The sequence below is a fragment of the Biomphalaria glabrata genome, chromosome 3 (assembly GCF_947242115.1).
Source record: "Biomphalaria glabrata chromosome 3, xgBioGlab47.1, whole genome shotgun sequence".
Lineage (NCBI taxonomy): Eukaryota > Metazoa > Mollusca > Gastropoda > Planorbidae > Biomphalaria > Biomphalaria glabrata.
Genome location: NC_074713.1, coordinates 6,997,325 through 7,013,943, shown reverse-complemented (window position 1 = coordinate 7,013,943; position 16,619 = coordinate 6,997,325). Strand labels below are relative to the sequence as shown.

The window sequence follows — 16,619 nt, the reverse complement described above, 5'->3', positions numbered from 1 at the left end:
TACAAATCATTTGTGAACGAGTCAATTTCATGAATGGTCATGCTTCAATGAGATCCGCCTTCGTAGACCCCCATTAACAGGCCATAGACCCCCAATTTATTTTTTCACTTCCGTAGACCCCTGGGGGTCTATATAGACCACTTTGGGAATCACTGATGTATATGATTGTGTGGAAACCTACATGACTATAGTGCAGTGCTACTTTTCATTCAGTGATATGCTGGAAGGAACAAGCGTCAGTGTTAATTCCAATGTTATTATTGTAGACATATATCAATCATTATTTATGATATATTTCATGTATTTTTTTAAAAATATATTTTGTGCTTTTATTACAAGCAAATCAAAAAGAAAACTTTTTCAACTAGTGTCATCTGCCTGTCAAGAATCATTATGTGAATATAAGGAACACTTCATTATGTGAAGATAAGGAACACTTCATTATGTGAAGATAAGGAACACTTCATTATGTGAAGATAAGGAACACTTCATTATGTGAATATAAGGAACACTTCATTATGTGAAGATAAGGAACACTTCATTATGTGAATATAAGGAACACTTCATTATGTGAAGATAAGGAACACTTCATTATGTGAATATAAGGAACACTTCATTATGTGAAGATAAGGAACACTTCATTATGTGAAGATAAGGAACACTTCATTATGTGAATATAAGGAACACTAATCTTCACTGTAAAGGCTAAAATGAGCTCTCCATTTTATCCTCAATTTCAAAACATGGAGAATTTGGATGCTGCATAAACATAAATGTTCTTAAGAAAATGAAAAAAAAAAAACAAGAAGCAACAAACTATTTTTAGCTAGTTTACAATTTCATTGGTTAGTTTCTGTTGATGGAATCCTGATTTTGGTGTGAGTCTTTGTTGATGTACAGTGTGAGTGTGTTTCTGTTTATATAGTTATAAAAACATAAGAGTGTGTCTTGTTATTGTGTAGCTATATTGTGTGAGTTGATAACTAGAACTGTTGGTTGGTCCACAGAGGTTTTATCACTTTGAACACTCACCTCCCTCACACGTCTCTGATGTCAATAAATACCATCATGATCTCTGAACAACTCCATGCTTCTCCACACCAGGGTTCAGTGGAGTCTCTCTACCTCCCTAGGTACTGTGGTCATCCCCCTCACACGCAGACACCTTCACATAGTGCTGTAGCAAAGAGACAGTTTAAAGGCAAACAAATGTACAAACTTGAGTAATATTCATTTAGATTTCAACTTACAAAAAACACAGAAAAACTCAGATTTTTATAAAATATTATGCTTGAAGTCAAAAGTGTCAGGAAGAGATGTGATGTGGAAACAACTGACTCTTCAATGACACTTTGTAAAGAAATAGTCTTATTCAAGGTTTTAAAAAGTCTTCAAACTGTTTCTGCCCAACATGATCCATCTTAGCTTGCTTGCTTTGATTGGTTATACACTTGACTGTAGATTAGTTTCTGGCTTTGCTTGTCTTGTGAATGTTCCTCTCTTGGTTAGCATGTTACTGTCAGGACAGCCTCTCTTTGCATACTATACATGTCTCTTAGTTATCTAAATACACAATAGTTGTGTGTGGACTGGTTTCAACTGTTTCAACCAGTACATATTTTAGATGCCTTTTCTTTTTTTCTTTGCACTCATTAAAACATGTTAATTAATTTTTTTTTTTGGTTAACTTGTTGGGCTTCATATGTGTGTGTGTGTTTCTACTCTTTACTTGCATGTTGTGTTTCATTCTGTGATTGTCTTCTGTTTGTGTGTATGTGTGTTGCAGAGAGCAGTGGACTTAGTTGTACAACATTGAATCCTAAGAGGCCTCTAGATTTTTGTTTTCAATACATATACTGTCAACTAAATGTTCAAACTTAAGAATAATAAAGCAATAGTTTCATATGTAAACAAACATGAAATGAGATTAATAAGGAATCTTATTGTAATACAATTTGAAGTTATCCCCACAAGCCCCCTTTTTTTATTTGGAATAGTGTCCATTTTCAAGTATTGTTTTGTTTCCAGTAGAGCTGTATTCTTGTTGCTGACAACAAAAGAGTGTTTATTTCCATGGAAACATTTAAATTAAACTACTAAAACATGTTCATTTCAAAGTCAAAATGAGTGGAATCTATAAGCGAGTCTATTAAGATAGTTGATAATTTGGTGTACTAATAAAAATTTCCAAAAGACAAGTAGTTTATAATTTGGTGTACTATTAAGGAATTCCAAAAGACAAGTCCAGCTTAATACCATTTCTAAGTGTTTATTTATAGATTAGACTTGATCTCTTGAGTCACAATATTTGTAAATTACTCAATATTTTAGTCTTGAGTTGTTCTTACCAAACCAAAAAAGATTTATTTCATTGTGTTTTTTTTACAATTTTCTTTATTCAAGTCAGAAATTCATGGAGGGTGGGTGAAGGATGGAGGAGTGTAACCGGATGCTTATCTCAAAAATGGCTCTAAAAATGGTTCTAGAAATTTAACAGTTGATGCTGAGAAAAGAATTAATAGTTCGTTAGCCACATGGGGGGGAAAACTCTAGTTTGATCGTTATCTTAATTTAAATTTGGCTTGAAATCTTGATCCAACATCATTTTTAAAAGGACTATCGTGTTCTTGAAAGGGTTATATCAGTCTGGAATTTCCAAATATAAAGCATTATTGATTCTAGGCTTAGGGTTAATGTTCAGGAACATTTTGCACATCATGTCCTAAGTCTAGATCTAAAGGATTATCATTGGAATATTATAAAGTGTTGTAGATATATACATTTGCTTAGCCAGGATTCTTTCTTGGGGAGAGGTGGAGCTTGTGGGGTAACAAATGTCCTATTGTTTTTTTTATCTAAAATTCATGAGTTATTCAGAGAAAAACCAGTTGTATAAAGGAGGTAGTGTCTTTTTAAAAAGTATTTTTAATGTTTTTCTGGTTTTATTTATTTTTTTATTTTTTTTATTTTAGATGTAACCCAAAAAGCTGCTTTAATTTTTTCATCACATATTTAACTGTTTGCTTTTATTCTTTGAATTGCATTTTTCTGTTTTCTAGCGTGCCCAAGCTACTTAGCGCTGCTTAGAAGAAAAAAAAAACATTTCTGCTTTTTTCATTTATTATTTTAAAGCAATGTTCTTATTCAAACTAAGATGTTTACTTTATTATGAGTTACAAACACACATACAACTGTTTTAACTGGCTTGCTTAAAATAGAATTAAGACAAATTTTGGCTAATTAGGGGATTTTTTGGGGTTGTTATTTTATTTCATTACTTTTAAGTTTTTAAGAATTAATTTTATTTAATTATTTGTCTTTTTTTTACATGAGTAATAGAGCAGAAGATCTCAAATGTTGTTAACCTTTTAAAACAAGCTTGATGTGGTCATTCAGTTATTGAAAGAGAACATACATTTTCTTTTGAAATTATAAACCTAAAAGATTTTTTAATACTAGATTTGTTGGTGTGAATTATGTTTAGTTGTTTTAAGAGTTTGTTAATTGAATGATTAGATAAAGAAGTAATGTAAAATACTTTTTTTTTGGTCTTTCAGGGGAGATAATAGCTTGTCAAGTTCAACTATTGTGTCCACTACTAATAATGGCAAACCTTCACCGTCTGCTCACCATAAAACCTTGCAGCAGACCCAGAGTAGTTCAGCTTACGACCAGAGACAGCGCCCTTCAGTGGCTCAGCATGGTTACTCGGATTCAACCCTCTCCTCCGGTAGATCTTCAGATGATGGACGCTTTGGCCACTCTCGCCAGGATTCTGCTGACCTATACGGGTCTCTTGGTGGCAGCCATGAAGGTCACACAAGCTCAGGTGAAGAGCCTCACTCACGAAACAGTTCCCATGACAGCTCAGACTATTCCATGTCAGGTAAGATTATGATCATGGCATAAAAATCAAATATGCTAGTCTAGTGAGTTACTTGTTAATTTGAACACTGTTTCTAGGTAGAGAGGTAGTGCCCATGACTGCTGTTTTGAGCTCTATGAATTTCAAACCTGTTCTAGCTAAAATTAGGCCTTTTGATAAAAGGATTTCCCTAAGTCTGATGAACTGGAATCAATCATTGACATTTATAGGGCTAACCTGTCATGGTACATTCACACATGTTCCCTGATGAAGTACTGATTTACTTATAATATACTCTTCCTAGAAGTTACCCAACAAATAATAACGCCACTGGTTGAAGGTATTAAAATGATAAATTCTGAAAAGTATTGAGTTTATCATAGACAGATCTGACAATTGTCTATAGCAAAAACATCCCTTCAGTCTGAGTAAGCTCTGAAAATGTCCAGCTCCCAAAAAGTTCAGTATATCTACAAAAAATATTGAGATCATGATGTAACCAGCTTGACAAAACATTTAAATAAATACTATCAAAGTTATCTCCTCCTTCAAGGTTGAAGATAGGCATTATCTCATAATCTGACAATCTCATATCCTATGAATTTGAAGATGGCTGTGAAGTCCAATCTTCACTTTGAAATAAAAAAAAAACACAGAAATGGCTTTACACCCTGAGAAGCAGCAAACATGGACTAATTTTTCCCAGTGCTGATTATCAATTCCATGAGCTTGAATGTATATTTCTGTTTCTTGTGTTGATTTCCAAGAATACTTTCCATTGCACATCTCCCCAATAGTCATTAAGGAAGTCAACTATCAGACATCACTTGTCTATCTTAGTTGGACATTTTTTTGCTTTGACAGGAATGCTGTCTGTTTCTGTAAAATCTTGCCGTTGGAAATGTGATCAAACCAATTTATAGTTTTCAGTTAAGGGGTAAAGAAATCAGCTTTCTGGTGTGGCATGATTCTGAAGAATGTAAAAGTGAGTTTCAAACTAAAGACCTACAGCTTTGTTGACTTGCTTATTTGTCTCCTTGATCCAAACTTGTTCTTGGTCTCTCTCAAGCCCCTTCATCAAGATTGGCCATTTATTGATAGGTTTCCAAATAGACAAACATTGTCATGTACATTAGTTTTTGTTTATCAATAAGTAGTTCCAACTCTTGTGCTCATTTATTTGGACAAGTCCTTTTTATTGTCACTTATCTTCATGCTACTAAATATTACAATACTTATCTTCATTCTAATAAATATTACAATACTTATCTTCATGCTACTAAATATTACAATACTTATCTTCATTCTACTAAATATTACAATACTTATCTTCATTCTACTAAATATTACAATACTTATCTTCATTCTACTAAATATTACAATACTTATCTTCATTCTACTAAATATTACAATACTTATCTTCATTCTACTAAATATTACAATACTTGCAATGAGTTTTGAAGAAAAATGTATGATTAATGTTTCAGCCATCAGTATGCGGTCGCGCTCCAGTCAACATAGCCAGGTAATCATGTTTTTTTTTATTTTGTTTGTTAAATATTTTAGTTAATGCTGTTATTCATGCTTTTGTTTAAGTGCTTCATGTGTGTTTGAAGATAGTTGTCTAACTTTGACCTTTCATTGACAGCCACCACTTCGTAGAGGAGAACATATTAATGCCAGTACAGATGTTTCGAATGATGGCAGTATTTATATGTCTGGGGGTCAGAATGCAAACAGCAAGCGTCAGTTTGCCAACATGGAGTACCCTTCAGGGATCCCTGCCACTGGCAACATTGCTTTGGAACTTTTAAAGCAGACGCAGAATACCAAGTATTTGTTAGGGCAAGGAGGTCAGGCCAGACCGGTGACTGACTCTATGAGAGGGTCACGCGATGGAGGCAACCCAGGCTCATCAACAAACTTGAGTTTAATTAGTGAGGGCACCTCCAGCAGCTCCTCACACTACTCACACCACAATGATCCAGTTCGTTTGATCAAAGGTAAGTCAAGACCTGATAGGAAGAAATAACATTTCAAACCTTTTGTAATTGTGCAACATTTTCTGTCATTTCAAGCATTTACTGACTTTTACTATCAGGTGCTAATAAATGTAGTGGAGAACAAATATTTTGGAAATCATTCTTGTTTGATTTAGCAAATGGTCTCAATGATCATGCAAATATTTATTGATGTGGGTTTTTTTTAAATTGAAAAAAAATTGAGTGTATTATATGAAATGTAATATATATATATACTAGCCTGACATTACCCGTGGCCTGCGGGTCTTAGTTTGTGTTTACTAATCTAGTGGAATGGATTTAGATGTTTGTTAAACTTAGCTAATGATCCTTTCAAGTTTTTCTCTTTCGCTACGAAAATAAAATTAGTTTTGCGAAAATGGGTTTACCCGAAGCCGATACATTCAAATCTATTAAAAACGAAAGGAGCGATAGATGAATAGGATATATAGTACAATTAAAACGGGTTTACCCAATTTGTTAAATGAATGGGATTATAAGTAAGTCATGACGTTCTGAATTTGCAGATATATGGAACGAATTTATGTAAAAATGGTTTTGAAACACAAATTTGAAGTTTAATTTGATTAAATAATGAGATCAATAGACTATATTTTATATTTTCATGTGTCAAAGTAAACAACTATATGTGCAAAGTGTAGGTCTTAAAATTAGATCTAGATCTAAATCCTTTCGATCTTTTCTCATGTCAACATTGTAAACAAAGCCTAGATCCATAAAATACTATAGCTTTAATAGAGTCTGTCAATTTTTTATTTTTTTTGAGGGTCTTAAGTTTGTTTTAGGGCTACAATACACACACTACGGTCTAAGTTAGCACCCATGGAACATTTCTGCCAAGTTTTATCAAGATTGGTCAAGCGATTTTGATTTCTATTTGTAACATACATGCACCTCCCATTCTACTTTATAGTATAGATATACCATCATAGGTTTCTCTTTCCAATCATCTCAGGTATGGTATACTGTTATAACAAATGACTTAAGAATGTAGTTTTTCATTTAACATCTTTAAAGTCTACAAAATTTTTTATTTTTTTTTAATTTGTAGTAATATGGAGGCATGTTGGGTAATAGATAAAGTGCATAGCTTCCGAACCAAGGGGTGCTGGGTTCAAATCCTGGTGAAGACTGGGATTTTATATTTCCATTTTTTTTTAGGCCGGCTCTGAGTCTACCCAGCTGTAATGGGTACCTGACATTAGTTAACCGTGGGCCACAAAAACAGATGACTTTTACATCATCTGCTCCATATATCACAAAGTCTGAAAGGAGAAAGTTTTTTTTCTTCTAGTAATATCTTTGGAAAAGGGTCTTATGAATCATGAAAAAAAAATCATTCAATTAACAAATCATTCAATTAACAAAAAGCATCAATGTTGTTTACAAGATACTGATTGTGGGTCTTTCATTTAAACAGCTTCTTGTTCCTTAAGTCAGTTAAAGTGTGCTCACTTTATGCTGAGACTATTGCTGTTCTAAATTTGGTTTTGTTTTGTTTGCAGATGAAGTGACACGGAGGAAAGAAGCTCTGGCTGCAACGAGGGCGAACAAGCCAGTCATGAAGAAAGGATTAACTGAGCCCCCCACCAGTAGTCCAAAGGCTTCCAGAAGGTCAGCTCTTATTTCCTCTATATGATATTATTATGTATTATTTCTTGCTTACATGTACTTCATGATGTCCTCAGTTTTAACCTGATTCTGTATTGTCATTAGGAACTTGTCAGGTATGATGTCAGAAGAGTCCCTGCCTTCACGGCTGCGTCCAGGCATGTCTAGTCAGAAACAGGCCCGAGAAGTGGCTAGGGCAGATTTTCAGGAGGAGCTGATGAGACTTATTGACCCTGACCTTTCAGAGAATGACCTTGTTGGGTTCAATGTAAGTTGGCTTTATCTTGGTTACAATCAAACATTTGTTAAAAACAGTTATAATACAGTGTCTGAATAAGCAGATATGTTACTAATTTTCTTACAATTGCCGTTATATAGCATAGTTTACTGATACTGTGAGATTGTGGGATGTAAAATATGTTTTTATAATTCCAAAACCATGTCTGATCAGCCAAACTCCCATTATTGCTGGAAATACTTCGTTAAGTTTGGAAACTGAATAGAAATTTTTAACTAAATAAAACACATTTTATTCTTCAACTTGGAATCATGAAAATGTTGAGCACACATGCTACAAATACACAATAGAATTTCATTTCACTAGTAGATTCCCAAAAGTAGACACAATCAACTTATTTGAAAACTGAACTCAACCCCTCAGAAAAAGCTAGAAATCTATTTTTAGAACTACAGAAATTCCAATGTCTATTATTAACAGTATGATCAAGTTAAAGTATTAGGTCCAATCTAATTAATTGTGAATATCTTGTTGATTCAAACTATGAGACCTTGGCACGTATGTTTTGTATATTACATGACAGTTGCTAATACAATGCTTTATATAAATGTAAAAGTGAAATGAGGCCATAGCGGTGAATATTTTTCTTGATCTTACCAGCAGCCTGGTTCTCAAGCTCCACGTAAAGCTGGACGTCTGCAAAGAACTCTGTCGGATGAAAGTCTGAGTAATTCTAAAGTAGCCAGTAATGACAAAGCACAGAGTCAGGGTAGCGACTCAGTCACACAAAGGTTTGTTAGAACTTGACTGCATTGTTTCAAAGATAACTCCTTTATATTTAGCAGCTGCTATTTCTTGGAGCTGCTGAAAAGAAAGTCACTTGAAATCTTTTGTAGCCTTATCAGTTCTACTAGCATGGAAATATTTTTTTTTTTACTTTACTTAAAATATACACATATACATGATTTTGTATTGATATTTACATATGTGTATATATGTTTATGTAGACTAGGTCTCAACTTGATTATGCCCTGTATATGTTTTTGTGTAGACTAAATGCTGACTTATTTTTATATATCTCTGTGTCAGTATAGACTAGATCTTGAATTATTTATATGTTATATTATCTTCAGACTTTCGCCTCGAGCAGTTTCAGACCTTGCAAATGCTAGACAGAGAAGTAAATCTACAATGGATAATAGGGTCCCATTAATGGAGTCTGCTGCAGCTCTGGATTGGTCCAAACTGGTCAATGTGGCCTCAAAGGCTATTGATGGTCAGTATGTTTCTATTGAAAACATTTAGCAAAGGGATCTGATCAAATGCATTATTTTTCACATGATATATAGTTATAGTATTAATTTAGTGGAAATATAGCTTCTTTTTTTTTTGACATCAGAATTGTTAAAAAATGAACCATTTGGTCAATGTACAAAATCTTTTATTTTATTGATTTTTATTGATTTTCTAAAATTTATTTTTCTAGGAGGAAAACTACAAACTTTATGTCAGAATTAGGAATTGATTACTGTGCATTTGAAACAAATGAATAGGAGCCTATGTTAAACAATGACTATGCTCTAATTAATAGTTACATCAGTATAGTTTTTTTATTTATATATGTTCCTAAAAAAAATATAAAATGATGAACTCACAGTGGGCAATTAACAGTTATCTCAGTATAGATCTGGGTCACTAGGTTGTTCCTCTGGTCACTTGGATTATACTTCATTTTTTTTATTATTTTTCAAGTCTCCTTTGTTAAATTAAGGAAAGAAAGAATTGAACATGAACCAGAAAATAATTACCATACTTTGTGTTTGTGAAGTTAAGTTTCAAACATTTTTCAGTGTCACTGTATTTTTTTCCTGATCTCATATTTAGAAACAGATTCTGGCAGTAAATCCAATCTTAGGAGAGGAGATGCTGGCCATGAACATGAGGACAGCGATTCACAAGATGACCAACCTCCACCCAGGCCTCCGTCTCCTGAAATGTCTCTCGGCTTAACCAACTCTACCTCTGGGTAAACCAATTGCAATATTTAGAAGTAATTAGATGTAATTATTCTATGTTGAGAGTAGAAGTGTTTACCAACATTCTGTCATCACAATTAAAATTCACAAGTTCACTCTTTTAAACACAGAATGTGTATTGTCTGGAAATACACAACTAGATTGTATCCTCATCTTTTACTTGACTTGTTCTGAAACAAGACATTCTTCAAGCTAATTATGTTGTTATACTCTAAATGGTTTGCCAGAACAAGTTGCTAATGAAAGTATTGCATGGCTTTACTTAATTAAAAATGGTATACCCTCCTCATCTTATATAGCCCATACCTATTTTTTCTTCATCTGGCCATTTCTTTTTACGGCTGAGCTGTAAGCTCTTTTACTTTCATGCATATTAATAACTTAGGTGGCCTTGGCATACATATTAACAACTTTGGTGGCCTTGGCATACATATTAACAACTTTGGTGGCCTTGGCATTCCTATTGATAACTTTGGTGGCTTTGGCATACATATTGATAACCTTGGTGGCCTTGACCTACGTATTAATAACTTTGGTGGCCTTGGCATACATATTAACAACTTTGGTGGCCTTGGCATACATATTGATAACTTTGGTGGCCCAGGCGTTACAACTTTTTAAAATCTAGTCTAGAGTTTGAATTTTTATGAGTGATGGGATTCCTGTTGAAAATGTGTAGGTAATTGTTGTATTGCATTGATCACCAAGCCTCCTTGATAACTGCTGGCACCAAACCTATCTACTTCCTAGTCTTAAAGAACTCTGCTTGTAACAAAAATGTAACATTAGTTTATTCATTGCAGCACTGTCTCCATCTAGTTCTAACTAGTGTGACATTTTGTTTGATATTTTGTAGAATGCCTTCATCATATACGTCCATGTCCTCTACCCCACAACAAAGAATACTTGACCTTGAACAGAGAGTGACAAAGTTGTCCCAGGAACTGGATAAGGTGAGAGGTAATAGGGATTAATTAGCTTGTCTGGCTTGTAGCAGGTAGATCACTTTGGCACATTTGGTGTTTTTACACTCACCTGGTTTGGTCTGACCTACTCGAAGTTTTAAACCTATTTTTTTTCTTTTTTTTTTTACGTTCATGCCTTCAATATTCTTTGTTTTTATTAGATTTTATATTTTGTTTTTTCAATCACTGGCATTACATTTTTGTTTTAATGGATGGTGTTTGTTTTTTTTAGTCACTTCAAGTAAATCCTATTTACTGAGAATCTATTTTATTTGATAACATTTTTATTGGGATTTTCATCTGTTTTTTGTTTACATTTTTATTTTTCAAATTCTATTTATGTTCTTCAAGCACATAGACTAGAAAGCAAGATGTGGAGATGTGTGAGTGTGTGTGTGTGTTGGGGGGGTTGATATAATGGAACCTCAAGAAAAGTGTATGAAAATGAAAAGAGGAATATTTGGAAGATAATAAATAGTCAAACCGTGGAGAAGCTATTTTAAAACATTCTTGCCAACTAAACAATAGTTACTTTTACCAAGTGGTAGAACTTCAAAATTAGATTTTCCTTTGCTAAAAAGTGCAGAAAACAACTATCTGCTTTTAAAAAACTGTAGCTTATCAATATTTCTGTATTAATAAATTTTTGTAGACTAAATACAACAAATTTCTCTGACCAATTTTATTGTGGGGGTTGATGGGTGGGGGGAGGGAGGTAAGTCAAAAGTAACTAATACTTTGAGATCCAAGTTTTCTTGTAGCAAATAGCAAAAGTATTTGACCTTAGTGGTTGGGTGGTAGAGTAGGAAGGATCAGATCCTAGCATGGTCGCATTCCATTAAGACTAACATTATTGTTGTTTACTACAAACTATTCCAAGAGAGTCACCACTGGCATATGCCAGGTTGCTTATTTTAGAACAGACAACCTCAAAACACTATTTGATTGTGTTGATCCTGGGATAATACTGGGCTTTATCTGGGAAGTGGGGTTGACTACTAAAATTTTAGTTGAGATCAGGCAAAGTACTTATAAATATATACATATTTACAACACAATTTTATTAGATAATAAAAATTTTTACTATTTGACTTGTGAGTGGACCTTATCTTCTTATCTTATATAATACAGACGTTACTTCAAAAAAGATGATTATGTTCTACCTGTCACGCATTTACTCATGCATGTTAACCAATAACCTAAAGTCTGCTAAGTCACTGGTTTTCCTGGCTAGATCAGGCAACCCATTCCATGCTTTAATAGCACTAGGGAAGAATGAGAATTTGTACAAATTTGTCCTAGCATATGGAACGAGGAATGTGCCTTAATCTTTGTGTCTTTCTGAGTATTTTATTAGATTTTGTTTTTTTATTTGAAGATTATGGTTCAGTGTTTTATGTATAATTGCTACTTTACTTTTGAGTCTTCTATTCTGAAGGCTTTCTAGATTTAGTGATTTTGCTAAAGGTGTTACTCTAGTCAAATGGGAATATTCGTTTGTTATGAATCTCACCTTATTTTTAATACCTCAATTGTGTAACTCTTAGCATTTGACCTATATTAGGGAAGTTACCCTTGAGGGATTATATAGGCACAACATGGCCTAAATTGTGCTGATGTGCCAAAAATCCAAAATATCAAATATCATTAAACTTTTTCATGTTCAGTGCAACCTCTTTTTCTCATTGAAGGTATCAATTATTTCATTGTTGAGTGCAATGTTCTCTTTTAAGCTGATTTGTTGATTTTGTAGTGATGATAGTTTGAAGACACCAATGTCTTGACATTATTTATCAAACACATCCATTAAAAGTGGGTCAGCAACATTATGTAGTAGTGTCAGAAAATAGATTTGAGGGAAAATACAAGTCAATAATTTGATAGTTACTAACATGAACACACAGAAAAGTTGTGTTATTAAGAAAAACAAAGTGTCCAATATTGATGTATACAGTATTAGTAAGTAAAGCCTTATATGAAGACACTTATATATTTATTCTTAGGTTTATTTGCTTGTTTAAAAATAATTTTCTTCATTCTGGTTTCAGGTCAAACAGGAAAAGTCCGAGATGGAAATAGAGATACAGGATCTGCGGGCAGACAATGTCAGACTTCAGGAGGAATCCCAGACAGCTGCCACCCAGCTCCGCCGCTTCACAGAGTGGTTTTTCAATACAATAGATCGCCAGTAAACACATCTCCAAGTCCACAGGGACCCAACAAAACATATCTTTGACTGATACAGCTGTTGTGTTGCATCTGTTTGTGATAGTTGTTAAAAAAAAATTCTATGAATTGCCTAATGTTTATGTACCTGTGAGAATGTCTTTTGTTTTACAGAATGGCAAATCATGTTTTCAAGTTTTTATTTTAATAACTGATAGGATTTATTTAGTAAGGGACTTATTAATCCATTATCATATCATCCTATTTTTTTAAAAACTCAAATCTTTCATCGCTAAGATAAAACATAGACAAATATGTTGTATATTTGTTAAAAAGTAAAACATGCAAAAACAATTGTTAATGTATGCTTTCAGTACAAGTGCAAAGTTGTTGAGGGGTTGTTTTTTAACCAAAAATTATTCCAAAGTTTATACCTTGAAAAACATAAATGAATATTAGGTATTAAAAAAAATGTTTTCCTATTTAAATGTATACATAGCAGCTGGTTTTGAAACTGTGGTCCAGAATATTTAAGGTAAATCTTCACACTATATGTTGAAGTCACATGTTGCTCCTGTTACTACACACGTCCTGCCAGTACCTTATTGTAATGAATACTACAAGTTTCTAAAATATATTTTTATACCTTTTTGATACACATTTATTCTACCTAAGTTCTAACGCTCTGGCAAAGCTCTAAATTAGATCTGTGTGCTTGTTAACATGAAATAGACTTCAGTTCTACTGTAAGTTGAGGTTTGAGAACATGTTGACTAGCCAGCATGAAAGTGGGAGTTAGTTAGTGTTATTATGTTGAGCACTGTGAACTTAGCCTGTTGTTTTAGTTTGCTGGAGTTCAACTGCTGAGTAGCCTCATCAGCACTTTGCTGGGAACACATCTGGAGCAGTGTTTTAAGTGTTTTGCTCTTTGAATCCCTTGTGTTGACTACAAATATACTACCTATATTTAATGTCTTTGTCTTGCATCCAGGTTTCTGTGACACACACAAAAAATGTACATAGATCTATGTACATACTTGTACTCTATGTACATACTCTAGTGTATAGTCTTGTAGGGCAATAACTTTAGGGGATGCTTTGGTCAACTCGTGACAATCATTGTTGAAATACTGCTGGACATTGTTGTGATGATTTATGTACAATAAAATTAAGGACACTACATGTTAAAAAAGCATCAGGAATGCATCTAACTTAAATTTGTATTACTTTAAGTCAACAATCAACTGCTGAGGTAACCAGCTGCTTTTGTGATGTTAGTATGTGGGATGACAGTAACCTATAACATAAAATGTGGGACAACGCTAGAAACTAAAATGTCCTTCTCTTACTAGAACTTTGAGCCCAAGGAACTTCTAGAATGTTCAATGCTTCCATCATTTTAGTCAATACTTTTTAATTATGTTTTGTTTTTTTTACTTCAAGGTTAATGATTTGACCTTATTGTTTGTATACACATGATAGTCTACAGGCACAACCAAAGCTATTTTATTGAATAGTTTGTACTTGATTGCTACTTTGTGTGCTGTAGCTAACAGAAGTGCAATAGAGGCTAATGTTTTGCTTTTCAACTACAATAGTGTTTTGTTAAGATTGCAAGTTGTGAGACTATTTTCTGAGTCAGTTTTTTGCTTTTGTTGACCTTTCTCCACAAAGCCAAATAGAGTAGACTTTGCACATTTCATTTGGTATTGTTGTGAATGTTTTATAGAATCTGTGCAGTGCTGAACTGGGCATGTACAGTACCTAGTCATATTGTGAGTAATATATGTATGCATTTATGGGTACTCTTACAGTTGGCATAAACTTTCTTATAAATCTACCTATATAGGTCTTATGTAGGATTAAGCTTGAGATAGTGAACCATATATTTTGTGATATCAATTACTAATTATCTTTTCAACATTAAAAAGAATCAAATTATTTTTCAGCTTAAAAAATTTTAATCTTGAATAATAGTTCAAACTGGTTAGATAATGGAGGAGTTTGCTTTTTTCACATCATTTTAATTACAAAATTGTAAAAAAGTTATAATAGAAAATGGAATCATTGAATTCCTTCATTTTGTTTTCATCAACCAAATAATACTCTGATCAAGAGTTCACTATCTCAATCCTGATAATTATGTAAACTAGATCTAAACTATCTACAAAAATATATGTGTTTACAAAATAATGTGTGTATGGTGTATATATAAAAACATGTAGGCTTGAGTATATTAGTGTATATAGGAACTCTTATCTATATTATAACTTTCGCAACAAATATGTTTCATGTAGTATTTTTGTATGAACTTGATGTATAAATGTGTATATTATATAAACAGCAGGACTCCAAATGTAAGATGAAATTCTGTCCAATATAGTTGACTTTTTTCTCTTCATAAGAGTTGCTGATATTTAAATGTTCCCTGTAAGCTGGACTGGTGGTAATTTCTAAACAGTCAAAACTAGCAGGTTTATGTAGTTCAGTGAGCCAGTGATTAGGTTGTGCAGTTATATATTTCCTCTATACTCTGACCATTAAATTCTGAACAAAAACTTCTGGAGTTCTGCAATTGATTTACTTTAATAATTAATTAGAGCTTTTATATAGCGCTACTTTCATGCTTATAGCATGCTTAGAGCACTATGATCCTATCTCGTTGGTGGACCAGTGCGTGGGAGGGGGTATATGGGAGAAGGTTTTCCGTGCTGCCTTTAGGCACTCAGTAAACACAACTCTGAATGATTCGGGTGTCGAACCTCGAGCCCCTTCATAGGTAGCCAAGCCAAGTTCAAGCGTATTTAGCCTCTCTACAACGCTTCACACTTTGATTTTGTTTTATATTGGTATTCAATTTTCTTTATGTTATTTCATTTGTTTACACTAAGACAATACCAGCAATAATTATATGCTTGGCACATAACATCATCAGAGTAAATCTGGCTTAAAATTAATTTACTTAAATTTACTAATAAGTAGAGCAAAAAAAAATAAATTGTGAGCTTTGGTTGTTGGTGTATCCCGTGTGTGTGTGTGAGTGTACACACACTAAAGGAAGGGTTGGTCAGCTTTTCTAGAAGTATAAGATAACTTTTAAGCATTGTAGAATCAGTTGTAAAATAATTTCAATATGAAACATCCACACTGTGACAGCGGCTCAACTTAAAGCTTATATAAAAACAAATTGAATTTTGCATTTTAAAATAAGCTAGTGTATTCAATTAAAAAATAAAATTTTTAAAAATTTAGTTACAATTATTTAGCACCATTGATCTTGTTTAGATTAAAAAGATGAAAATCTACAAAAGGTTGAAATATAAGATGCCAAGACACCTGCACACTCATTGGAAAAATCCTTACAAATAGCAAAAGAAAAAAAAAAGACTGTTTCAGAGTCACAAACTTGAAAAAAAAACAACTTGTCATTCAATGACTTTGAAGAGATCTTAAGTAAATAATAGACTGTAGAACTGATGTATTTAGTATTGCTGTAACATTTTCTTCAGATTATATTTGGGAGAGAAAAATTCCTCTCACCGTGGCCTCGTAATTGAGGCGGCCTTACTTTCACTGAGTCTACAGTCTTATTTCTCTCATTTTTACAGTGTGTTCATCGGGATACCTTCTCTTTCAACATTAGCAATAGGCTTAGTAAATCAAGAGGAAAAAAATCACAGATCTGATGAACAGGTT

General features: G+C 33.2%; 1 protein-coding gene across 7 annotated transcripts in view; it reads left to right on the top strand.

The window, feature by feature from the left end:
* The window catches only part of LOC106055345 (signal-induced proliferation-associated 1-like protein 2), a 57,608-nt gene extending 42,127 nt beyond the window's left edge, over positions 1 to 15,481 (top strand). For 4 of the 7 annotated variants that reach the window (XM_056023128.1, XM_056023129.1, XM_056023130.1 and 1 more), the window contains 11 exons: positions 1,008 to 1,133; positions 3,558 to 3,886; positions 5,353 to 5,390; positions 5,514 to 5,868; positions 7,413 to 7,521; positions 7,624 to 7,786; positions 8,417 to 8,547; positions 8,890 to 9,032; positions 9,641 to 9,782; positions 10,649 to 10,752; positions 12,806 to 15,481. In XM_056023128.1, coding sequence (XP_055879103.1) covers positions 1,008 to 1,133; positions 3,558 to 3,886; positions 5,353 to 5,390; positions 5,514 to 5,868; positions 7,413 to 7,521; positions 7,624 to 7,786; positions 8,417 to 8,547; positions 8,890 to 9,032; positions 9,641 to 9,782; positions 10,649 to 10,752; positions 12,806 to 12,993 — 1,828 coding nt within the window. In that variant the 3' untranslated portion in view covers positions 12,994 to 15,481. The remainder of the gene's footprint in view (positions 1 to 1,007; positions 1,134 to 3,557; positions 3,887 to 5,352; positions 5,391 to 5,513; positions 5,869 to 7,412; positions 7,522 to 7,623; positions 7,787 to 8,416; positions 8,548 to 8,889; positions 9,033 to 9,640; positions 9,783 to 10,648; positions 10,753 to 12,805) is intronic. The other 3 variants (XM_056023132.1, XM_056023133.1, XM_056023134.1) reach the window with 3 other exon arrangements.
* The last annotated feature ends 1,138 nt before the right edge of the window (positions 15,482 to 16,619 follow it).